This window comes from Varroa jacobsoni, unplaced genomic scaffold (genome assembly GCF_002532875.2).
Source record: "Varroa jacobsoni isolate VJ856 unplaced genomic scaffold, vjacob_1.0 scaffold_673, whole genome shotgun sequence".
Classification (NCBI taxonomy): Eukaryota; Metazoa; Arthropoda; class Arachnida; order Mesostigmata; family Varroidae; genus Varroa; species Varroa jacobsoni.
Genome location: NW_019213575.1, coordinates 89,730 through 114,906, shown reverse-complemented (window position 1 = coordinate 114,906; position 25,177 = coordinate 89,730). Strand labels below are relative to the sequence as shown.

The 25,177-nt window shown below is 39.8% G+C and overlaps 1 protein-coding gene and 2 long non-coding RNA genes across 3 annotated transcripts in view; all 3 read left to right on the top strand.

The window, feature by feature from the left end:
- Positions 1-238: 238 nt before the first annotated feature.
- On the top strand, positions 239-2,919 carry LOC147753188 (uncharacterized). The gene is made up of 4 exons (XR_015311943.1): positions 239-436; positions 767-802; positions 1,389-1,809; positions 2,251-2,919. It is a non-coding gene; the product is annotated as an uncharacterized LOC147753188 (long non-coding RNA).
- Positions 2,920-5,959: 3,040 nt separating this feature from the next.
- Positions 5,960-25,177, top strand: part of LOC111262549 (uncharacterized) — a 27,426-nt gene continuing 8,208 nt past the window's right edge. Inside the window, exons 1-2 of the long non-coding RNA XR_002681680.2 lie at positions 5,960-6,398; positions 7,885-8,029. This is a non-coding gene — a long non-coding RNA (uncharacterized LOC111262549). The remainder of the gene's footprint in view (positions 6,399-7,884; positions 8,030-25,177) is intronic.
- LOC111262548 (innexin shaking-B) lies at positions 16,698-20,262 on the top strand. Its single transcript, XM_022836877.2, has 3 exons — positions 16,698-17,198; positions 17,540-17,717; positions 18,095-20,262. The coding sequence occupies exons 1-3, from the start codon at positions 16,996-16,998 to the stop codon at positions 18,785-18,787; spliced, it is 1,074 nt and encodes a 357-aa protein (XP_022692612.1). The 5' UTR covers positions 16,698-16,995; the 3' UTR covers positions 18,788-20,262.

The following is a 25,177-nucleotide window of genomic DNA, read 5'->3' as shown; positions in this document are numbered from 1 at the left end:
GATAGAGAGAGAGAGAGAGAGAGAGATTTTCCACTACCGTTTTGAAACTGCTGTGAGTCGGAACGTTTATAACAGACGGCACTATTTTGTGTTTTCTGAGTATTTTCTACGAATTTTTACCATGTAGAAGCGTGTCGAGTTTGTAATCTAAGTAAATTACTGTATACGATAAAATGCATCACTTTGGTCACTGTATCCACAGCAGATCCTTACACACCAGCCATGTAATAGTTTACAGAATGTGATATTGTAGGAGAAAAATGATAATTACACAGGGCGCATCGATGAGATAATCAGAAAACAAACATAAACATAGTTTTTTATCAGTGCCCAAAAAAATAGTGCTCGCCCAGTATAGAAGTCACTGAACGTGTGTGTTATCGACGCCAGGTTCCAATTTGGACAGACGGCCGGATACCTTGAACATAATTGCCAGGTAGGTAAGTAGACAAATATAATATGAATGTTCTTTTCGAATAGCCATTCCTGTATTCGTTCATCAATAAGCAGACTTGAAAGGGAACGCATGTCGACTCCACTTCGACATTAGCGATTTTTCCGTGGATGAATAACCTATAACATGCGCTCATCTTTCTGCTGATTACTCTGTTGTGATGTTTGAACCGGCCAGCGCAATCGATCAAACGAACCCGTAGACGCATAAAAATGTATATATATCTATCACATGAATAGCTTTCTCGAATGTTCAGCTCGTGATAAGATGCTTACACTCGTGTATCTCTAAAATGAATGTTTTGTGCGCCAGGACAGTTTAATCATAACTACACCAGCATCTAATCAGGTAAGTGCTCTAAGCCTTACGGATATAAAGTGTATCTCTTTACAAGACTTTACCTACCTTTGCACACCTCGAGGCGAATATCCTGTAAGGATCAATAGGGTTCCACCCTTTAGGAAGAGTCAAAATTATAATACAGTGAAATATGTAATGATTTTTATAACATAACTCGACGTGAAAAGTTTTCAACGAAAGCTACCAGTCTTATGAAAACGATCAATAATTACTGTCTTTAGTGTACGTGATAATATAATGTTAAGATAGTTATTGGTATTCTTAGATACAACCTAACTGAAGTTTTTTGCATTGACTTACCGCTGCCTATGACAAATTCAGCGTAGAATCTCCCCGTCCTAGTTTTCGATGTAAGACTATGCCGAGAAATCAAGGTGGTAATAGTCTAACGAATAGAATGATCTTTTTGTTCGATAGACATTAATTTAAAGGTGGAAAATAGCAACCAACGAACAGCACGGTTCCAAGCACGGGTACAAAGCTGATTTCTCTAATTTGATTTTAAAAATATAAAAATCCGGACTATGCAGTCCTCTTCCGGTTAGGAAATCAACGAGTGTTCATTGACTCTCAGGTATTGATTAAAGGTAAATCAGAGAATCTTTAGCATGGATTCATCAGCCGAACAGTTATTTGTGAGGCGATTCAATTTCATGGCCCAAGTGAACGGATGGCATTTTGACCGTTGTTCAGGCCAGAGGATATGGTCTACTATGAGTCACGAGCAACGCCAGCCATATGCTGATCTCGATCACCAATTAGAAACTGTTGCGTGTTTGCAAAAAGAATTAACCAAAGCCCGCCAACAGCTTTGTGAGCAAGCTCGGGCTTTAGGGTACGGAGACGAGGAGATCGACTATATGCTCTTCTTGGCGCAGAGGCCCAAAATCCCATTTAATGGAAAGGAAAGACAACATTGAATGATTCTACGAGGTTTTCTTTAATCGTCAACAGCTATTGCCAATAGAGATTCAGTTAAAGTCGAACGAAATGAGGTAAACTATCACTTCACAAACTCATTCTAGATAAAAACCAGAATATAGACTAATAATAGAATGAATATATTGGTCAAGTTTCCAAGAAGCATTTTCATAGTATTATATTATTACTTCATACTCAAAGAGATTATACCGTGGTGTTTATGGCAAATAGAAGAAATATTTTTTACAGCAGATTTCGCTTGCCCTGACAGCAAAACGATCAGAGATGAGCCACATATGATGGGCGGTGCATGTCTATTGCCGTAAAAGATGGAGTTGGTTTTAGAAGTAACACGATTGGAAGTAGGTTGCTATGTAGTGTAATCATCAAAGTGGCTTCTTAGTCGAGTAAAAGAAGACTTTGCGACCATGGAACTTTATCAGATTCAAAAGCCACGAAGTACTGAGCGTTTCTGCCGTATAATATACGTCAATAGTAATACATCTGATTTTCAGTTATTCGAGTTCTTGAAGTGCTCGTCATGTGATCGGCTTCAATAATAATGATATTATCGATGTAGTTCTCAATCATATATATCCGTCACATGCAGGACGGTATACTAAAACTCACTGCCACAGCTACCGGTACGCGTGCGACTGGTCTCCAGTCATGGTAATTACATGTACATACTGCCGAATGCGCCTAATGGAACAACATTATAGGTTGTTACGGCCAACGACACAACAACAAAAAGGATGTATCAAGTATCATAAAAACGAATAAGGATGTCCGAACGCCCTCTGGCGGAACATACTACGCACGTTATCACAACTATCGGTCCGGTTTTCAGCTGCACGTCATCAAACGGAAGTAAAGCGATGCGGCAACGTCCAACCACCCGCAAGGTATAATTGACGGCCGTACAGAAACTTAGCCGAAAGGCTCATTCAATTAATGAATCGATAACTTAGTGCTGTTAGATATTGCACAGATGGTCCAAGTTTGCATTAGCCACAAACGTACGTCAATGAGTCGATTTAAGCGGTCGACGGTAAGGGTCACTGAAGGAAAGCACGTCGAATGAAGAAGGAAACGGCCGGTATCTGTACGGTATGTAAATTGAAAACGTGCTAGCAGTCGCGCGCAAGATTTAACGCTGTCTAAATAAACAGTTAACCAAGTTAGTCGCAGGTGTAGTTACTACAAGTTCAATGTTACGCTTTTGACACCATCTTAAGTATCTTAAGGATAAGGCTTATAAAACTCGAGACCAATTGTTAGAGCTTTTCTTTTCGTCAAAAACCGAGGATTGATGTATTGAAGATATAAAAATATTTTCCAGTGCAAATTTTATGTAGCTTACAGCCACTTTGTATTACATGTAGTATCTAATATTAGAGGCATTAAGCACCAGGGGTATAGAAGACGGAATTTTTGGCAAGTTGATAAAGATAATGGGAGTTCTTCATTTGTTAGAGCATCTTCATCGCGAACGGTGTTCTACGAATTGGCTACTTATTCAAGTACCGAATAAAATATCAGCCTTACTTTACCTCAGTACCGTTATCTTCATGCTTCAGATTATCAATCTGTAGGTGCTTTAAAGTGAATAATACCTAAATTGTCTCGTCTTCGATCTTAGTCGTCCTAATCTTGTCAATCTTAACTACAAACTCAATAGTTTAGTATTTTTCGGTTTAAGAGTCGGCAAACACCCAACATCCGCCGTTAGACAAGCTTAAGGCCGCTATACAGCGAGGCTTTCGACTAGTCGGGCCTTGAGTTTTAAAATGCAGCCTATCTGACTAATGCTGAGACTAATTTAATAACTAATTAACATACACGCTTAATACAAGCAAACATAAATCAAGATAGGCTCAAGTTAAAATGTTTATTAAATAATGAGCAAGAATCCAGGCGTGCACTCTATGAGCGTTTGGTGTTATAAACTCAAAACATTCCATCATGTTAATTTAAAGACTCGAGCGGTTCTCCTTTCTTTGTTTATATGCTACGGTTTCGATGTTTGTAATGGTTAGGGTAAAGCGCCGATGATCCTATTCATTTTCTCTTTACAAAGAGACCGGACTTTGATCGTCCAGCCCAGTTCACAAATGAAATAACACTGAAGAGGTCAGTGAGCATTATATCTACAATTTATCTATTCGCAGAAATGTTTGCCCCGAGCACCGGACTCCATTGCGTGCGAGACTCGTTTCCGCCCTGTGCTTTTTATTATTCCCAACTAGTTAAAATACTGGGCTTCTCACATTTCCTATAAGCACTCACACATGTTGAACTCTATACTTCTAGTGCCTAACTACGGACACTATTGAAGTCAATTAATACCGCCAGAAATACAAGAAAATGTCCTAACAGTGTAGAGGCAATTATAAATTCATTATTAACTTCTGGGCAAATGTCCTGGACGTGCTGGCTAAGTTAAGGTCGTAACGGTGCTAATAAATTCCTTTAGAAGTATTTCTATTACATGGTCTTTTGGAAAACAGCTGAAGATTTGGCCTCTCGGCGACATCACCGCCGCGGCAAGTGATCCTTGCGGCCGATTAAATTCCGACCACTGCTTCTGCGGATGGTCCTTGCCCTGTGTTCGGTTTGAAACCATTAAATACTGGGTTGGCTGTCGAATTCTAAGGTTGTAACGAACGAGCGACATTAGTCCAGCAGCCATTGCAGAGATGGGACAAACTGTATTACGTTATGCTTAACTTGTCCACATTTGCATGCTTTTCTATGTGATATTCTCTACATGAGTTTCTATATGAGAACTGGTAGAGATTCCCGTTAGATGCTGTCTTCGACACAGCGAGGAACCGATCCCACAAACGCTGCCAAAATGGTTCAGTCAATGTACCCATACGGAGCCATGCGAGGCAGTAAATGCTACAATCTGAGTTCACTCTTCCGGCTTCAGCAACCGACAAATAACTTGCGACTTTATCAATGTTTGACGGTGTCTTATGTGCAGCATAGAAGAACTGTGCCGGTAGTAATATTCAATGTTTGAAAAAGACAGAGTGGAGCAGAGACTTAATAATATGTCGATTCGCTAGTAAAATCCGCAATATATGGGGATTAATTAAACGGGCGATGACGAAGTCTAAGGGTAAAGCGAGGTCCATGGGTAGTTTGGGGATGCTGGCCAGGAATTTCCGCCTGTAACAGTCAGCATGTAAAAAAACAACAAAAATGCTTAGATTGCATCCAAGTACATATACCAATGCGAATGTTTACATGAAGGTTTATGCAAAAAACGTGTTGACTGGCTTACAGATGTCAACAAACTGAACCAACAATGTAAGTGAACAATTTTCAAAACGTCAAAAAAATTAAATTGATAATTAATTATCATTTATGTTTAAATGTATTCAAAACTACTCGTTCTAGCTGGGTATGAGGGCTTCAATTTCCAACTTCCTTAGCTACTGGCAAAAAACACCTCTTTTGCATGTAGTTCTTGTAGACATTTACTTCGATTATATGCGCTACAAATATATGTGCCATTGAACACATTACGGGTGGAAATACTAGTAGCTACATTAGGTCCAAGTATCGGATCATAATCCTCGAAGCCTATGGAGAACCCGGCACATCAATATTTTACGACCAGTCACTGGCCCAATTGCTTCGGGTGCGAGGAGACTAGTGGCTATTTGGGGGAACGATTCGGACGATACGCTTTGTTTGGATTGCGTAATCAAAGATTAGATAACAACGTGATCGTTGTTGTACTAAAGTAACTTCGTTTTCCTTTTTAAAGTGTCTCTTATTAAGGAGTCGAAGCAAACGGAAACGTGTCTAAGCGATGAAGGCAATTTTGTATACTTCAAGATATTGTTATGCGAATACTGGACGGAGAAACGGTAATGTGGCAAACTCCATTTATAGACGCGGGTGGGCTTTATGACTGCATCGAAAAGAGTAGCATACACAGTCCCTGGCCGTACGTTCGATACGAACATAATTAATATCTGCGCTGGTATAAAAGTATGTTCTGTCAAAGCAACAAGCATCAGTATTGTTTAATGTATATTCTTGGATTCGCGATTGGTGATGTTCGAGGGTCGTATCGGTGTTATAAGATCACCACTATATCGAAATAAGTTGTTAATTTATCACTTGTCTCGCTTAGAGTTTATTCCATGTACGTAATATTGCAATGTTCATTCAATATCCAACGACGTTCTTACAGCGTAAGTTTGGAAAAATTTTATTACTCATTACTATTTCTTCTACTTACTAGATACTTTTAATTTGTCGCTGAAATAGCCAAAGCAATCGAACTGCCGAAGCTCGGCGGCATGAAGGGACGCTTGCGCCTACTGATTCGGCTAAACGATGACGTTAATTTCTCGCCTTTCGTCCCTGAAAAAAAAAGAGAAACCGGTAAATTTCGAGCGCTTGGCAAGTTTCCATAACGCTTCTACATTCTCACCATCTATGCTCTTGTGCATATAATTTATCGAAAGATAACGACTATCGGTTATTGATGGAAATGGCGCTATTCAGCAATCGACTAAGCGGGTTCTGATCATGTGACCATCTGCCTATTTTGCACGTGTCGTGGTGATATTCCACTGTTTAATACTGCCGAACCCACATTTTTGGTCGCGAATGTTGAAACTGTTCGACGACAAAAAAGGTAGCGTACTCTATGGTTAGAACAACTGTACAATAAATCAATCAATATGGGTCGATCTCAGCAAATGCCTAGAAAGTGAACAGTTCATTAACTAACTGATCTGCTAAACTAAACTAAAAAAAAAAAAAACTAAATAAATAAACTTTTTTATCGAACAAAGATGAGCTAGTTTTTAGATCAATATTGTGTTAAATAAGTAAGGTACGAAGAGCTGATCAAGCGGTCGCAAATGGTTTAGTGTAGAATAAAGTTAGTTAACGAACGCTTATATAATAGACACGCTTTCTCCTAGATGTCCAACTTTATTATACACTACAAACATTAATCTCTAAGCAAACTCTTTCACAAATAAAAAAAAAACAGGGAATATAGTGGTCTATATGATTGCTCGATGTAATTCTTTCTCCACAAATGGACATGTCGTTGCCTCTAGGCTGATAAGCATTCAATTAATTGTCCCGTAAGAAATTGGACGCTTCGAAAGAATCCCCACTGGACGCAGCACACCTTCGCTACCATTCTTTCTATCCCTCAAAGACTTCCTTGACTTTTCGCGACCTTACCAATCGTTGGAGTAGCTCTAAGCTCGTTCAGCAATTTTTCTATTGTTTTTTTTCCATCGTATCAAAAAGCTTTCCCTTTAAACTGTTTTTGTGTAGTTCTGGGAATTGGAAAAAGTTGCGAAGCCAGATGCGGTGAGGTTGGAAAAGATGCGGTGAGTCATCGAATTTTCTGTAGATGTCTAAAATGAATAGTGAAGTATGGATGGTGATGATAAAGAACCTAAGAGCGATTGTGGCAAAGATCTAATCAGAAACACTTGCTCAACCTGCTTAAAACTTCCTGATACTACTATTTAATGACAGTGGAGCCGGACGGCGTGAATTCGTTATGAAGGATGCCTTGATGACCTTGGTTTTGATCGGGGTTCATTTCTAAATGGATGGTCGAAATATATACGCGCATGACCATTCTGAATTACTTGTTTAAGAACGCTTGGCTTTTCCAGCAGTGCCAAAGGCTTTCCTGATACGCTTCTTCAGAGGCGTTTACCAGCTGGACGTTCAGCCGCTTCAGAATAGACCTTGCCGTTAGCATTTTGACATGAAAATGAGATGATATAAACTATTTGAAATCTCTATCTGTTTTGCTAGCTCTCTCATCATAGTTCACCAGTTAGCAAGTACGAAGTGTTTATCTTTTATGGATTCCTGTTGCAGGCCTTTTACATCCATTAGGTAGAATATGTAACAACGAGCACTCCACGCATTCGGTTATACCGAAGGAGTCCTTATTGCAGGATGGCCGAACAGCATGACTTACGCTACCTATGATCACAGGATACAGAATAGAGTTATTGCATCAAGTATCCAGCTCACCAATCCACAATATGGTTAAATTGACATAAATTTAACCATATTGTGGATTGGTTGGACTTCTGATACATCACTTAACTGACTTTTACCTTTGGTCTCGCTATCGGCAGGATCACTATTGAAGCTACTGCAACCGTCACTGCGAATGCTCGTTCTTATAAACGTTGAAGAGCAACCCACAACCCTCGTCGGCCTAACAAACTACGCTTCTCAGATGGACGACCCTTGCTATACACGTTGTTTCGAAGAAAAAATGTGAGCGTGTGTTAGATATGATATAATCTATATGTTTTTTGTCTGTAACAGCGTTTTATTCAACGACCTAATCATAGGAACTATAGGTTGGCGTGACGAGGCAATTTCCCATTGACGGGTTTCATTACACACCGTTTATTATAATAATTAAACTATAAGCACCCATAAATCGCCACCGAAACGTCGCGGCTACTTTGTTATTTTTAAACTGGAAAAATTTCTGAACTTGGAAACAAAACTGCGTAAACAATGGGGTTGATGAACAAAGATATGCTGGCAAAAATCGTTGAATACTCTGAATTCTAGTTAAAAAAAAAAAAAAAGACAAGACGTCTTACGAACTGAGGAACTGGCCAGTTGTGTGAAAATATAGACGGATAATGTCGGCCCCATATGCTTTACACGATCGTGTACATAGCCTCTAAGTGAGATATGAGACATGCTTCTGCTGTTATAGACCTAGACCTTGTAGCCTAATCAATATTATTCGCTCCATAGACGACTGATATTTAAAATAACGTCACAATACGACCTTCGGCTTCACTTAACAACTAAGCATTGATAGTAGCAGTATGCAAGGAATACCGAAGGATTTGGATTCTCTTAGCTAGTAGTGTTCCAAACTGAGGTCATCTTCTTTGCAGCCTCCGCGACACAAGCTAAGAGCAGTTCCATTCGTTGTATGTACGTTCTTACGTCTACGGAAGCCCCATTATCAGACTCACCGCTATCAGACTTATCACCCTGACGTCATAATGTGTCGAAAGTACCTTTTGCCTTATCCGTTTTATGACGGCAGCGTATTTTAGGTTTGACATGAAAAACAGACCACGAACTTAGCTTCGGTAAAGCCAATTGCTTAAGAAATAAGACTGCGGATATCTAAACGTGATGAAAGTGTTTATCAAATTCAGATGCATAACTGACTCCCTTCTTATCACGCGTGGTACTAATTACGCGATTTTTAGCCATCTTTCGTTGATTTGTATATGAGTAATTGCAGTCTCTAATGAACGCGCGTCATACATCGACTTTTACCAAGTACTACTATTGACCACTGAGAACAACACTCGCCGTTCTAACCATTCTGACCACTGCCGACGCGGCCTATTCGAGTTGACGGCCCCTGCAAGCGACATATGAGCATGCATGTACGAATTCTTGTTGCATATCCGCCGGCCAAGTGAGGCTTTCAAGACATGTTGCACCGGCCATTTCCACCATCAGTCGTACTTTGCCGCGCCGTTAACTCCTACATTTTTTGCATCTTTTTTTTTTTCACGTTTTCACACACATATGCTTAAGTAACTTGAAGTAGGTAAGTAACTTAACGAATAAATCGCTGTTCGGACTGATACGGCTGTTGGCAGTCATTAGTTTCAAAGTGCGTTTACTATAAGCACATCTTTCAAATCAGTACATCATTAGAATGTAGGGAAATGGACAGACAGCTGGATGGGGAAACGTACATTTTTTTATCGTTTATTTCTTACCGTTCCATCAGTTTGTTTTTCTTCCGTGTTGCTTTATTCAGTTTGATTCGTTTCATTGCCTAACGTAACAGGCTAGCAAGCCATGATATTACGGTCAGTATTTCGAAAATTTCGGGCGATGAAAATGGCTACGGCTCGGGAACCTTCGTGAATTAAGAGAGCGAGGCCGGCCTCGTCAGATCGGTGTCGTCTCTCATTAGATAGCGCCGACAGCAAACGAACGATACAGTCCGACACTCGGCCTGATAATCGTATGTGTTAAATTAATGTCCATGTAATGTTATGATCTATTTCGGTTGTCGGTATAGGTCGAGAGCACCACAAGGCTTAGGGACACGGAAGAGTGAAAAGCATGGCTGAAACACAGCCTGTTTCAATTGGCACTGCCAACTTCGAACGATGCTTGGAGCTGATCACTCAATGAAATAGAGGCAGCATTTCTTCTTTCGTGGTACATTCTGCTGTTCGCGTCCGCACGCCGTCAGCAACGGCAAAGTTGACTACGAAATTTTATGCAGTCTCGCGTCTATGTGACGATGATGGGTTGGACCCTGAGCGCCTGTGCGCCGTACACAAAAGCACCGTTCGGAACGTTATACGTTTCAATCGATGATCTAAACAGAGAATACAAATTTTGCATGATGTCGTCGCTCGTCAAACCTGATCACAGTCAAGCAACAGCAAAGGAGGCGTTGACATAAGGTGACGAAAGGTATCATCCGAAAGTTCTGCCGCCGAAATTTTGTTACGGTGACGTGTTTGGCTAATAAAACCGACTTTATCCAGACACACGGTTTGTTTTACGTTGGAAGAGGCCAGCCGTTGGAAACAATGCTCGGCGACAGTAGTATCAGACGTAGAATTTTCAACGTTTATTCGCTCTATCGAACAGCAGCGCTGTGAAGTGCCCACTTGATTGACACAGTTGCGAATTGTTTGTCCATTATAGGACGCTTTGATAGCGAAGATCTTTGTTGAAGGACAACTGTCAGAGAGCCCCGATTAGCCCTCTGGAACTGCGTGGTTTACGTAGCGCTGATGTAACGGTAAGCTAATGATTTGTTTCTCTGATATTGTTATTCAATAGATGTTGTCGAGAAGGGCTTACTATGTATTACTTCACAGGATTTCCAAACGTCAACTCAAGATCGAAAGCTCGTTCAACTTTACAATGCTAAAACGCATTACCAAAACTATCGAACTGAAGCGTCAATAGCCTCAAAGGGTTGTACTATTTGAGTAAGCCTGGTGTTCATCGCAGTCGCTGCATCCGTACCGATATCTATGCTCCATTTCTTCAGAGCTGAACCGTCGACAAATCAGAGTCTCTGAGCTCGACAACTTCGCGAAGATGTACTCACAACGCATGATTGTGAGAACGTATGGGTTCTTTATGGCAGCAACATGTTGTCAGGCCGCACGGTATACGCCCAGATACAAAGTTTCTGTCAGATTCTAGACACGTCAATGAACTCTCGTGTAATATCTGCGCCGAAATACATACGCTGGTAGCACCTTGATGCGTTAAGCCAAACCCAATCAACGAGTTCCATATACTAATATGAAATAATGAAGATAAACACATGAAAATGATAATGGTTTATGATGATCCTATGGCTCAATTCAAATATTACACAACAAGTTTAACAACTACTACTAAGTTGGTTGATGTTAAGGAATGCCTAACGGCGACACCGGCCGTAATACTCGAGGTTTCTACCTATATATAGACCAAACGATGTAATGGTGACGTGATTGTCTACAAAATCCTTAGACATGTGCTGACCTGAATTTGAAATCGGACGTAGATAGACTTCGTCTTATGCTAGCGACCAGCACTCCAATGCGGAATTAATGGCAACGCAAACATTTGTTTTTGACTTCACCTTCGTCTAGATCATCTGTATTCCTCTCATATATATTGTCCACTTACAACGCTAAAATAATTCACTTCAGAGCGAACCTATACTTTCGGTGAGCAATATATTATACATGTAGATTTGTAAACAATGGCAACGGTATCAGCCTAGGTAGTCCAACCTCAGCTATATAATTAGTAAAAGAATTGAGATAAAGCAGCTACTCTTAGCACTTTCTTCTAACAACAAGGTCCAATCGTTACTTTGTTAACTACGTAAACTACTACAGCAGCGGAACCACCTTTATTCGTGATCTAAGACTCAGTATAGTAAACCTGCTTACAATATAGGTCTATAAAAGTAGATCTTGCAAGATAAACGCAGATGCGCAAGCCCATGACAAAACGCTAGGACACAGGCTAAGCAAGCGAAAACAATTGGACGACTGGGAAGTTTTAACTTGCTTAACAAGCGCGCACGGGTCATGCACTCGAATTGGAACTGAATCAAGACCTGAGCGCTCACTGCGCTACAGTTTCCCCATGCGATGACATAAAACGATCTTAACGGCTAGGCAGAATTATCGATGAACTAGTCCGGTTCCTGCGGGTGTGTAGGGCAAATGTTATGATGAAGTCGGTTCCTTTTATGGCACTCATTGAACACTAAGCGGCTGAATCAATCAATCAGGTGGATGAAGGCTTTAGACTAGAATTTCTTTGCCCACTTATCTTGGCTAGGCAGTTTCAGTAGCTGTGCAATCAAATCTTTCCCAAGGATGATTAGATACCCCCGCAACAATCGTAATTTGGGTAACTTCCCAGCTGTTCAGTTAACATTATAGTTAAATGCCTCTATAAAAACTAATGTTTCGTATATTAATTTTTATAGTATCGCAATGTTATGAGGCTTAAACATCTTATCCGATATCTATTCATACGTGTAGTATTAGCTGCGCTCTACTCAGGTAGTGAATGTAAATAATAATCATATTCTTTCAACATATGTTGTTTGCGTACGAGTATGGCACGAGTGTCGATCGGGTACGTATAACAGTCCAGCCGCCGTCTCCCTTCGCTACCTAAAACAGAGCCTTGTGCTTATCGAGTACTGCCGCAGATGTTATTAAAGCTTGCTAGCCAAAAAAAGCCTGACACTTATAATGTCTTGTTTTTTAAAAATTTTTTTATTATTATTATTTTTTTTAATTTTTTTTTATTATTTATAATATAATAATATTATATTTATTATTATTATATATTATACATATAAACATATTGTCATATTATTTAAGATAAGAAAATCAGTAAGCATGAAGAAATACATCTTCCATTTCGGTACATTTTTGAGCAGCATACGGTTTAGTGTAAGCAGCTACGTTACAACGTACCATCGCCGGATATGTATATTCACGTTATGTGTAGATCATGTAGAAAGCTAGGCATCATAATTTGACGCATTTAGCTGGGTTACCAGGAACCCACAAGCCGCTAGTTTGAATACGTATGGGATTTATTCTGAGAATTGTTAGCAGTCAAGCTAAATAGCTGAAAAAAAGAAAAAAAAAACGCGCTAACGAAAACAAAGATGCAAAAGATCTCACAAACGTATATAAAATTTGCTCTTCTCTTGCATTGGCATCGCTTTTTCGTCGTGTAGAAGCCTCTCCTGGCAACACAACATGACGAAATTACCTTTTGTAGATTGAGCATTGTTTAGCGATTTCCTGCGACTGAAGCAATCTGAAGCACTCAATTCACCGTAATTGATCTGTATGGCACGAACGAATTATGAAGATCTCTATAGATTTTACCAGAGTCCGGCAACCTCGACCAGAATCCAGTTTTTTTAGTCTACGTTAAGTTCTATTCCGCAGAACTAACGACCGAATCGCGTTTTTGCAACGAAAGGCGTAGATGTGTCATGTACCCTAATCGACTTAGACAGATATTGCTTGCTGGAGTCGGACAGATTGCCGAAGTGCGAATTTACCCTTGGACACAAATAATCTTTGGCGGAGAGCGTACTGAATTCGCAAATGATCGGCCATCGTTTAGGATTGAGCAACGGAATCGACTTCGTGGGTTTGCACTGCTCGGACCATTAAATTAATTAAAAAAGATCGGATCCCAATGGCAAGTTCCTCAAAGACGGGTCCAAAGTAAACATCAATATAAATAGAGGTGTAGCGATCGCACCTTGTTTCAAATGTTTGTCACTTGACCGATATCGTTGCCATCGTATCGTTCGAGTCCTCTAAAACTCTGATTTCTACTTGCCAAGCACCGGTTCAGTAGGAGTCGTCAGAGCATTCGTAAAGGACATAATCAGAAGTCCATATTAGTAATAATATATAGGCACAAAAAATTCATTACATATTTCTCTGACAAGAACGGTGTTTAGTCGATATGGGATTCGTCCTTCTATGCAACGGCAATCGCGTCTTCGAAACGCTTATGAGCTACGACCTTATTTAAAAAAAATAGGGATCGATGCAGATTTTGTCGTTAACGTTAGTCTAATGTAAACTATCTAGGAATTTAACTACCTGAAGGACCGCGAAAGAGACCGAGTTTGGTATTTCGCAGGGGCTTCATTTAAGCAGACGCGTAAAAATCCTAGCGTGATTGAACATAACCACACACATGCTCAGATCTAACGGTGAAAACTTTTTGCAAAATCAAGTTATGAAAATTTAATAGTTAGTCAAAGAAAGACGAAAGACGCCATCAGGGGCAAGTTTCCATCCGAATGCTCATAAAGGAAGATCAGACGTCCGAGTCCGAAACGAAGACAAAGGTGGTAATTTTGAGTTGTTGTTCGCAAGTGCGGCTAATGCTACTCTGCCGAAGTAGAAGCCAGTAGTAGAAGCTAAAATCAATGAAACTGTCTGTCACGGTAGCAAAAGCCTCAATAACATAATGAAGTTTCTACGGGAGCTTGAACATGGCCTTCTAGGTCTGAATTATATATTTGTGAAGAATAGTCAGTAAGATTTTTTTAGTATGCTTGGAACGGAGCATTCCATGATCAGACGAATTTACGTTGAGCGTCGACTCACACTGACTGGCGTTGTTAGTATTCTGTGCGGGATGCCAAACTGATGTACCGGCTAAATCAGTTATAGCTGCACACCTAGAACTGGCGTCCTCTGCGTAGCATTACACGAACGGCAGAGATGCGAAAGTTTCTGCCAATCACGCGCGTTTTAACTAGAAGTTTATGAAGCACTTTGTCAGACTCCATTTCATCTTTTTACTGAGCTATTCGTCACGTGAAATTACTACGCCGTTAGTTATGCCAACTTCTAGGGGGACGTCAAAATGACAATCTATATCAGGGGACTAACGGCTCCCAAACTCACGGTGTCGTAGTCCGTACGAGAGCGATTGACGCTCGTCAGCTGGTCCGAAAGGTAGTACATCAGTGCGAAAACTAGCTTCCGTGCAATTACAATGCTAATGTATTCTATGCTATGATGAATGAATTTAACTGTCCTTACAATTTGGTCCCTTTAAAAATTACTTTTTGGTGATTAATTAAGAACTTCTCCATTGTATCTAACTCCATTCGCTGTTATGTAGAACATTTTGATATCGGAGATTAGCATTGACATAATGCCGTCAGTCTGCCGCTTCACAACCAAATCCTTCCGTAACTATGCGACGATTCTTTCCGAACAATCCTGTCATTTGTTTAAGCATAGCGTCCCGTGTATATTGATTGTCATAGCGATAGCCGTCCCGCAGAGAGGGTAACAGTGATCACTTTAGGCATGTAGAAGCTTTTGAGTAATGTGACGTGCGACTCTATGGCAAAAATGATGCCATAGTCTGTGTAAAATAGAAATAGCTATCTATGAATTTAATGTTGACAAGTTGCCGCACTAAAAAAAAACTAGCTAGTTTCATACTGGTCTGGCGAACATCTTGACGCAAGGCTCGGTGCCGATACTAACACGATAGCCTTTTAAAAAGAGCAGTGATGGTAGGCCAAAGATGCTTGAATAGGCAAGACATCGACGAAGCTGCCTCTGTTTTAATCCTCTGTCCTTAGGAAAATATAGCGTATCTTTCACATCAACAAACAATACATCATTATCTGAAAAGATAGTCGAAAACAGGTCCGTTTCTCCGTTACGTCTGCGTTGGTCGATAAAATCAACGAAGTGTTTTTGTGGTAACTCCATTTTAAGAGATGAGAAAGTTGTGTGAGTTATTAAGATCACTTTCACAGAAGGACACTTAGATGATCACATGCTTTTTTTCTTTTTTTAATATCTGAACTAATAGAAGCATGTGTGTGCATTTTTGCCATAAATATAGGAAGTACCGCCTTCGAACAACTTTATATGGGATTAATTTGTCACCAAATTTTAAAGTCAATGAACAGGTTTTAGCTGTCCTTTCTTCAGGGAATCCGTAGATGCCGATATTAAAGTTATCTTCATTAGTAAATAATCGCTAGTGGCTGAGTTTTGGCAATAAACTACTTGTGCTTCAGAATCACGGACTACGCATTCGATACTAATTGCTCCAATATACGTCAACTACACGACCCTTCATGGAACTCATTATTTCTGAAAGATGATTAGTACGTAACATTTTCTGCAGTTGTATCAGTTCATAGATCAGGTTTCGGATAATTTTACAACGGGAAAAGATGAAATTATAAAGGAACGCAGAAAACAGAAGATCTACAGATCTTCAGATTATGTTGGGTCAATAGGAAGAGTGAATGTTTAATGTAGAATCTTCCTGCGTATTCGTTTGCAAAACAAATCGATTTGCAGTACTGCACTTCGGTACGTTAATTTCGTTGTTGCACGCTTAAATGATCTATACATACATACGTACAATCTAAACTCAGCGCGCCTTACTCCATGTTCTTTATAGTTATTAGAAAAATTAAAGGACAAAATGAAGACATAGTGAATCTACGTAAGGATTGGGTTATCTTATGTGGCTAAGGCGAACTACATACTCCATCTTTACAGTTTGATTCTGCGTTCTGGTAGAGCTTTACCGCCTTGAAGTTCCTCTATACCTGATGGATAATATGATGATTTGAGTTGCGTAACTAATAATGTTGGCAAACAATGGTTATGACTATGACTTATTATGTGCGCCCTATCTAAGCAAGTGCCTCGCGTTCAATGGGTTCGCATATGATAGCTAACATGGATCCTGCCACGCACCCAATGTAAAGGCACGTTCGCATAACGCGCAAACCCTACACATCAAAGCTGGTCATTTTGAACGTTCTTTAGACTCTAGTTAATATTGCGAGCAGACTTGTGTTGTCGTAGCGTAGCAGACTTGTACACAACTCACTGCCGACATTAGCGTCATTGATTCTCGCACGCTCATAGTCGATAGGATTGGGCCAAGAAAATCTTTGTGCCGCTGGGGAACTTATGCCCTAGTCATGTGGGAAATCTTTCCCACTTCGAAACCGCTAAGCTTTTCCTAAAAATTTCTTCATACCTGACCTTTCAAGCAAGCTGCGCGAGTTTAAGCAAAACCGTAAAGGTTTTGAACCTTTTATAGAACCTGGTTCTTGTCGCGACATCGTGCCAGTTCTTTCTATCGTTGGCCGATCTACGTGTCCAACTATGACACGTATAGATGGAGCTCTTATCTCGGCGGTAAAATATTTTAGACCGAAATCCAATCACAGCGAAGACCTTCTACTAAGCTCGATACATTATAAGGTGGCTTTTGGAATAATTCTCGCCTGTGCGATCCTCACTGGACTTACTTCGTGGTACTCCCCGATTGAATGCACTAGGCCGTCAGGCAGTGTGTTCGACATGTCGTAAGTAACTTTCTATTAATTGTTCAGCTGATTTTAGAAATGGTAAAATCATGATGGTGCGAAAAAGTGACGGATTACCTCATAAGCATCTCATTGTTATGATGCAGTTCTTATGAAGTGCGACTGTTCCCTTTTTGTTTCAAAGTCCATTGACACGACTGGCAGATCGTTTGCTACTGAGGTACAAGCTTTTATTCGCTGATTATGATTTAACATAAGTAAGAACGTATGCGAATGCTAGGATAGCATTTGAACTTTTACCTTCACGCGTACCTCGTGCTATGAAGGAGGCTCTCTTGGAGTAGTGCTTCGATCATATGAAGATTGTGTGATATTTTCAGATACGTGAGACAGAAATGCTATGCATATTCCTCGTACATTATTGAAGGCCCACACGCTGACGAAGGGATCTTTCATGGAATTATTAATCGAGCTTCAAACGAGAAGAATTCCTATGTCTACGTTAATTATTACCAATGGGTCACTCTCTGCTTGGTTATACAAGCCGCAAGCTTTCAGGTATTATCTACCCTCGTGCGAAGCAAACATTTGATCTACTTTATCAAGTGGACAACCAGTTTTAACAGTGATACAAATCGTTTTTCTTAAAACATAATTTTTTCGTATCGTACCCCATTGTCGTACACGCTTATTCAGCATCAACTGTATTCTTAGAGAATTCAATTGCTCGGGTGGATTTTTAGCGTCCTTTCAGCAGTGTAGCTAAGCGGCTTCGTGGACTATCTAACCTTCGTATTGTAGATGCTAGATGTTATAGATCTTAGCTTCAGCTGTTTGTACATCACGTAACGCTCGAATAGAAATTTATCTTCATCATATCTAATGAGATTTCTTCCATTACCTTGCCGACTATCTTCGCTCTATCCTTAAATCAGGTTCCTCGCGTGTTGTGGAAAGCCTTGGAAGGCGGCCGAACCCGTAAACTCGTCGAACAGTTTAGAGAACTCGAGGCTGCTACGAACAACGTACGTGTTGAACGAATCATCTTGCTGGCTCAGCGACTTCAATCTCGACGACAAAACGAGACCACTCGCTACTTCTATATGTTCTTGATATGCCAGGCCTTCTACTTTTTCAACGTTATAATACAGTTCTCGTTAACTCAGAACTTCCTTAACGGCCAGTTTATCAGCTTAGTGCCGAAGTGGCTGAAAGGAATGCCTGTGCTCAACATCGTGTTTCCGAAGGCGGTCAAATGCGATCTAGAATCATACGGATCTGGTGGCAGTACCGAGCATCAGAATGTAATCTGTATATTGGCGATAAACGTTCTCAACGAAAAAATCTACATTCTTCTGTGGGTCGTCTTTATGCTGGCTTTGGTGACGGCCATCTTGCAGTTGGTTTACGTCACCGTGATGGCGACTTCAGAGAACTTACGCAACAACGACCTCGAAATCCCTGAGGAATTCAGAAAAGGCAATACGAGCGGTAGGCCACTAGTGACTCAAGGTGAATGGCTTTTGCTGAGATTCCTGAAAAGCAACCTGGACGATAGCCGATTATTCGAAAACTTCATTAGCGAATTCATAAAGAATCGCATCCATAGATACGTAAATCAAATCTAATTGTCCTACTCGTTCATCGTCGATAGCGTATTGCAAGCGTCCATCGTAGGAAATCGAATTAGAGATAGCGAAAAATCACACATTAGCCCAAACCCAGAACAGTAATTAGCCCAAATTGATGCAACTAAACATTTTCCACTTCGAAGGAGCGGGTATCCAAAGATCAACACACACAGGCACTTGTGTATAAATATACGCAAACAACGCTGCATGCAACCGCTTAGACACCATTTTTTTTTAGATACCAAACAGACACATCATTCGTATGTTGCTGTTATTATTATGGCTGTCTACTAATACATGGTCACTTTATATAGCTGCGCGAATTCACGTTATGCGATTGAGTCTGATCGATAGTCTTCCGGTTGGGTTTCATCCGATTTTTCTCTGTTCTCTAAATAGATATCATTGTTCATATGTATACATAGTGAAACATATACTGTATGTGTAAGGAAGGCTCAGTTTGTTTAGCCATCTCAGTTCGCCCGTGCTGCTAGGTACTTCCTTACACAAAAAATATTGTCCTATATAGTCAGCTTGCGCATAATATGCGTAGGACCTCGTTCGTTTTTTGGTCAGTTATTAGAAATGATGATGATGATGATGTGTTTTCTGAGAGCAGACGGATTCTCGTCATATGTTGGCATTGCAACCACAGCATTTAACGTAACCGGTAAAGGATTTGTTTCGTTAATACCTCTCTAACAATTACTCATATTAATCAATTTCGGCTGGATAGATTAACATTAAAGATAAACACTCGACAATCTTTTAGGAACACATTTATTAAATGGGTACAGTCCAGCAATTTTCTACTCGATAGAAGCGTTAGAGCATTTTATTCTGATGGGCACCAACATATCTTCGTATATTAGGTAACACCTTTTGCGTTTTTGTCTCGCCTTGTTCAGCTCTTCCATTTTGTCTGACGATTGTTGACGCCTCCATTGTACCAACTGGAGGCCATTTCCAAAACGTTGTATATTACCGCATCGGTTTGGAGCCGTTTAGAGCGCAAACTCACTGAGTGAAATATGTAAAACATACCTCATGTTCAGCGCTGTTCTCCCATATAGTCAAAGGAAGGACTTAGACGGTGCTCGGACCACTTTGCCTATTTACGGTAAGCTAGATGCGACAAGCTGTCCCTTCGGTCATTTCGCACACACACACTATAAGAAGCAATATAATCATATTCGAGCGGGAAACCTCGTATTCCCGCAGCGCCTTGTGGATCTATAGCACTAGCTAGGCCACATTTGGTGCGTGGCTTGTTTTGCGTCTGTTGAGTTTCCATCAGAGCTCATAGGAGGAATGGCGACCTTATTTGGCTGATTGTACCAGCTTTTGCTATTTGTATTGAAATTTCCATAAGTTTGGTGCTCATATTTGTACCGACGCTTCACCTGCGCTTAACCGCTGTTCGAGTCACACCAACTTTACTCAGAAAAATAAATGAAATTATTTATTATCAATCTGTGTATTGCAATTAGTAAAGCAACAGTGACTAAAATAGTTTAAACTATAAAGTATAGAAGAGAACTGAATTAATAGTAGAGAAAGCTGCCGAAATTGTGGCAGCTTTGAAGACCGAATCACAGCAACAATCCATGTGATCGTCCTATAAAGCTATTGTTTTTGAACAGTACAGAGAAAATTCTGTCATAGAATGAACGAATTTTTCTTCATCGTCACACGTGATCAAATTCGGTAACTTTAAAAGCTCTGTGTTCAGCGCATGTAAAGCAACGTATTATCTATAATATAAGCACAGATGATCAAATTCATCTACATAATGTCAGTTTTTATAACACGAGTTTGTTTTCGCATCATCTAGTATACACTCAATAACTGTTTTAGCATGTAGGGTAGTTGCCATGTTTATGTATTATCAACAGTATCGTTATTATAACTACTATTATCATTACATATACTACACATATGTGAATAGAGGAACTTGTTTATTCTGCGAAGAAGGTTACATGTAGTTGTTTATTTACAAAACCAAATGTCAATTTTTTTTTAGAACATTAGCCAAACCTTGCATGACTTCAACAGCATTTCCATGCCACAATCCCTGGCATATACATCTGAGGATGTCGACTGTGAACTTCTCAACTCCTTCAGCTATTTATTTTGTCTAAATAAATCCTCGGTATCGCCTATTCGGTGTAGCATTAAGAACCTGCCTTTACTAGAAGGTCGAACTGGGGGTGAGTCTTGCTGGACGGATACGAGGTTCTGTCAACAGACCTGTAAAAAAACCTGGCAACAATCAAGATGCACATTACCTGCTCAAACCACTTTATTTTGTAGTAGAACACTACGGATGTGGTTTTCCTTCTGGCCTCTGTTAACATGTACTGGAATTGCGATGGGCAAATATAATCGCTCAGGTTTTTTCATTACGACCTCTTGTTGTTCGCGAGTTTCGCCAGAAGGAGAGGAAAAATTTTGTTGAACAAGAGTAAGAGGGGCAATTTAGAGACAGAGTAAAGACCTAGTTAAAATAGGACGCCACCCTATATCACGGCCAGCAGCAAGAGGTGACATTTACATAAGGTAACGTAGCTTGTGCTCTGTGGGGAACAAATTGAGAGGTAAGAAACTAAGGAGTAACAAAAAAAAGCGAAAATATTTCTTACAAAACGGTGCATTTTTCGGGCAGGAATTTCAACAAAGGCATCGCTTGGCCTTCACATTACTCGTATATTAAAAGTTCGGACGATACTTATTACGATGATTGCATAAGCATGTTCCAGGAAACCTTGTTTGTCAGTCGCTGTATTACCTTCTTATAAAATTAAAATTAAAAAAAAATTGATTCTAGTCGACCCTTATGTCCTTTATCCGTTACAATTTATGTAGTGCAGAAACATGTAGTGGCAACATGAATTGAATTAGATGAATCACGACTAAAGAATTATTATAATTACTATAAGTGTTAATTATTCTTACCTATAGTTTGCAAGGCTATGGTATAAAAGGATAATGAGATGCAATATACTATTATATTATCACACAGTTAAAAAACATCTCACTTTATCTAGTAGAAGACAACAACCATAGCACAACAGCACTTCCCATAAACGTATTTTCATAACATTTGTGGAAAGATCAAAAAGCATCTTTTCGGCTTAGCTAAGATGCTAATTTCCTAACAAGTTCGCTATTTATCACGATGTTTCCCTAGGAATACAGGGTGTCCCAAAAACACACTATTTAACAAGTCATCACTCCCTGAGTGTTCCCTCTATTCAGCTGAAAGAACAATCAGAAGTTTGTGACATGTGAAATACATTCGCAATGTATCACGCTGAAAATTACAACGTCGATCTGAATTATTGGGAAAAATGAGTGGACCAAAAAAAAAATAAAATTGCAAAATTTTCTTGGAAGTATCAAAATTTAACAGTAGTACGAGAAGAATAACGTACGGAGTTTCTAGCAGATCCACTAATACGATTTACAGTTGGATAATATAGAGGTAACTTGCAACGATCGGAACTATTTACGAAAGAGTAATCAATCAAACCGTAAATCTGGTATCAACAAATCAAATGTCCATCGGCTACAAGCTTTACATGAAAATGACTGAAAAAAGACTGTTCAGCCAGACACAGGTCCACGCTGCAGAGAGATAAGCTAGAAAAAAGTAAGCGGGTTTTCAATTAAGACAGACGCTGCTCCAATAGTTGAATCACAAACGTGAACTTCACATTTTTAATTGTACATATACAGCTATATAAATCCCTGGTCATTTCGACGCTCTGCCCTAAATTATAATGTATCGAATCGATATTGAGTCATTGGCGTTTAGTTACCTTAGAATTTACCCGTTTGTGAGAAACGTCTGTCTTGAAAGTCTGCTATGGTTGAGACAAACGAGTTCGTTGCCGAACCGCACATGTTAAAAAACAACGGTTTGATGGTGTACGCAGTAAACCTAAGCTACGAAATACATACAAATTTGTTTTAAATATTCAGTAGTGAATGCGTTGAAATCGCGAAGCGTATTAATCGTCTCCTAAAAACTTTTACAAAAAAAGCACACATTTAGATGATCATATTCGATGGAGCCCACACAAATAATCATGCAGACCTTTTCCGAACTCGTACTGACGGATGTCTCAGTAGAATTAGTCACATAAATTACAGCGTCGATCCGAATGCGGTTATCTTAGACGAAAAGAGCATGCAGATTGCCTCTATTACCTGACGACATATTCAAAGATATGATGAAGTCACGCGTATTACGCTGTTACGTCATTTCGATCAAATCACTGCCCGTGCTCGTTATCTCAATGCTGCCACTTTTTAGCAAACAAAATTTCTACTTTCTAAACAATGACAAAGGCGGATACGCAACGAGGGCCATACACGAAACGATTAACAGCAAAGGACCACTGCCGGTCGGACATTAGGAAAAAGGATAGCATTCTCGTTTTTATTCTCGAACGATTTCGAGAATAGAAAAAAGATGATCAGATAATTAAGATGATTATTACGATCCTGCGCAATACGCAACATCTGTTTAAAGACCGTTTGAGCAATGATATCGCGTACTGTTGATTTGTCATAGCTGGTCTTCTGTCGAAATCCATACGAAAGAACCAAACCGCTGAAAGGAGTAGGTTTTTTTTTTATATATATAAGAACTTCATTGAAATAAGGACTGAAAAGGCCTATTCGAATTTACTTAAGCCATAGATACGAACTTCTAAAGTGGAATCATAGAAGCAAGCTCTCCCCGGGCAGACTTCCCGTAGTATTACTAACAGTGTCTATAGTTAGGGCTTGAGAACTTTAGAGATACCGTTTACAAATGTACTCACGTACATCTATGCCATTTGCCTCGCTGACAAAGTGAACCCCGGGGGAAAGAAATTGCGTATATACCGCAGATAAGGGAGACCGCAATGGATGTGCAGCAGCGGAGAGATAATGACCACGCCGGGGCTACTAAACGTAAGCGAAATCCCTACTGAACATCTGAAAGCTAATCATACACTGAATGAGCCTCTACTGACCATGGTCCTGTTTTGTTATACGGCTGAACCGATGTAATGGTCGAGCTAATTGCATTATGTCTCTTTCAAATTGCTCTTCCTCAAGAACTCTACAGAAATTACCGGAAATGGGCCTGATTCAAAAACCGAGTGCGCTTGACGGAAGAATTCTCCAATGCGGTGGTATCTGAAGCTACCACAAGAGCATCTCCAAATTGCCTCACCATATAAATTTAAAATTTTGCAAATAGCTATTTGTTTTAGGTCGAAATATAAAGATGCTGCATCGTTTGCTCGCAGGACAAACGTTATGATGAGTTTGTGGTCCAGTGAAGTGACGCTTTTCATATTCACTTCACTCTGTCACGTCTGACAAAAATGGACGTGGAAAGTCTGACCTACAAACCGGTGCTGAGGGAGAATCTGATTTTTGGTAAATGTTTAATTATATATTCTCGAATCGGTAGCCGTGAGACATACGCATGCGAATAGATACAACAATTATTGGTCGAGCTGAAACCCTTTGGTCAGGTGTAGCATACATTTTGATGTTGAAAAAATCGGACTGAACTTTATATTGAGTAGACAACTTGATTTAGCCTAGTTCGCAATACCGGACCGCGGCTAATATTTGTCTATGTAATCGTACTGTTTTATACCGCGATCTTATAAAATAACATGTATTAAACACAAAGCACTCTGGGGCTTGGATTCAAACCGTTTGAGCTCTACTTAAACTAAGCAAATGTTTGGGAGTTCATTGCAAGTATATCGATAATCCAAAAACATACTAACGATCGAAATTAAAAGCACAGAGAACTAGCGGCTGTAACAAACTTCGCAATTTCGAAGGCCTAAATTAAATCATCTAAAATGGACGCCATGTTAAAGTCTTCTTTAAATCGTTCGAATTTTAGCTTACGTTAACAGCAATGTTGTAAATGGCTGAGTATCGTCAATCAACACCACTTAGCTTGTGTGACCATAATTTGACGTGGGGATTATTATATAGTATCATCTGTCTTAGCATTCTAGTTATTCGAATTCAGGCGGTTATTACTAGTGTCGATGATATATATATATATACATATGGCTCTCAGCATTGGTTCAATCTTACAACTCGATCGGTTTAAGAAGCTCGAAAAAGAGTAGTAAAGCAAATAATAAAGCTAATGAGCGTCAGAGATAAAATTCGCAATGACAGCGCCTTCGTAGCTTCAGCTAGAGCTCGCACCAAGAGAAATTTACGACAATCAAAATAGTGCGAACGCCAAAATCTAAGTTACAATTGTGCTGCTTCTCCGAAGTTCACTCCGAAGCTTGAAACATTGGCGCCTCATCGGAATCCATCGCCAAGAACGTGTTCGACTCTATTTTTTGT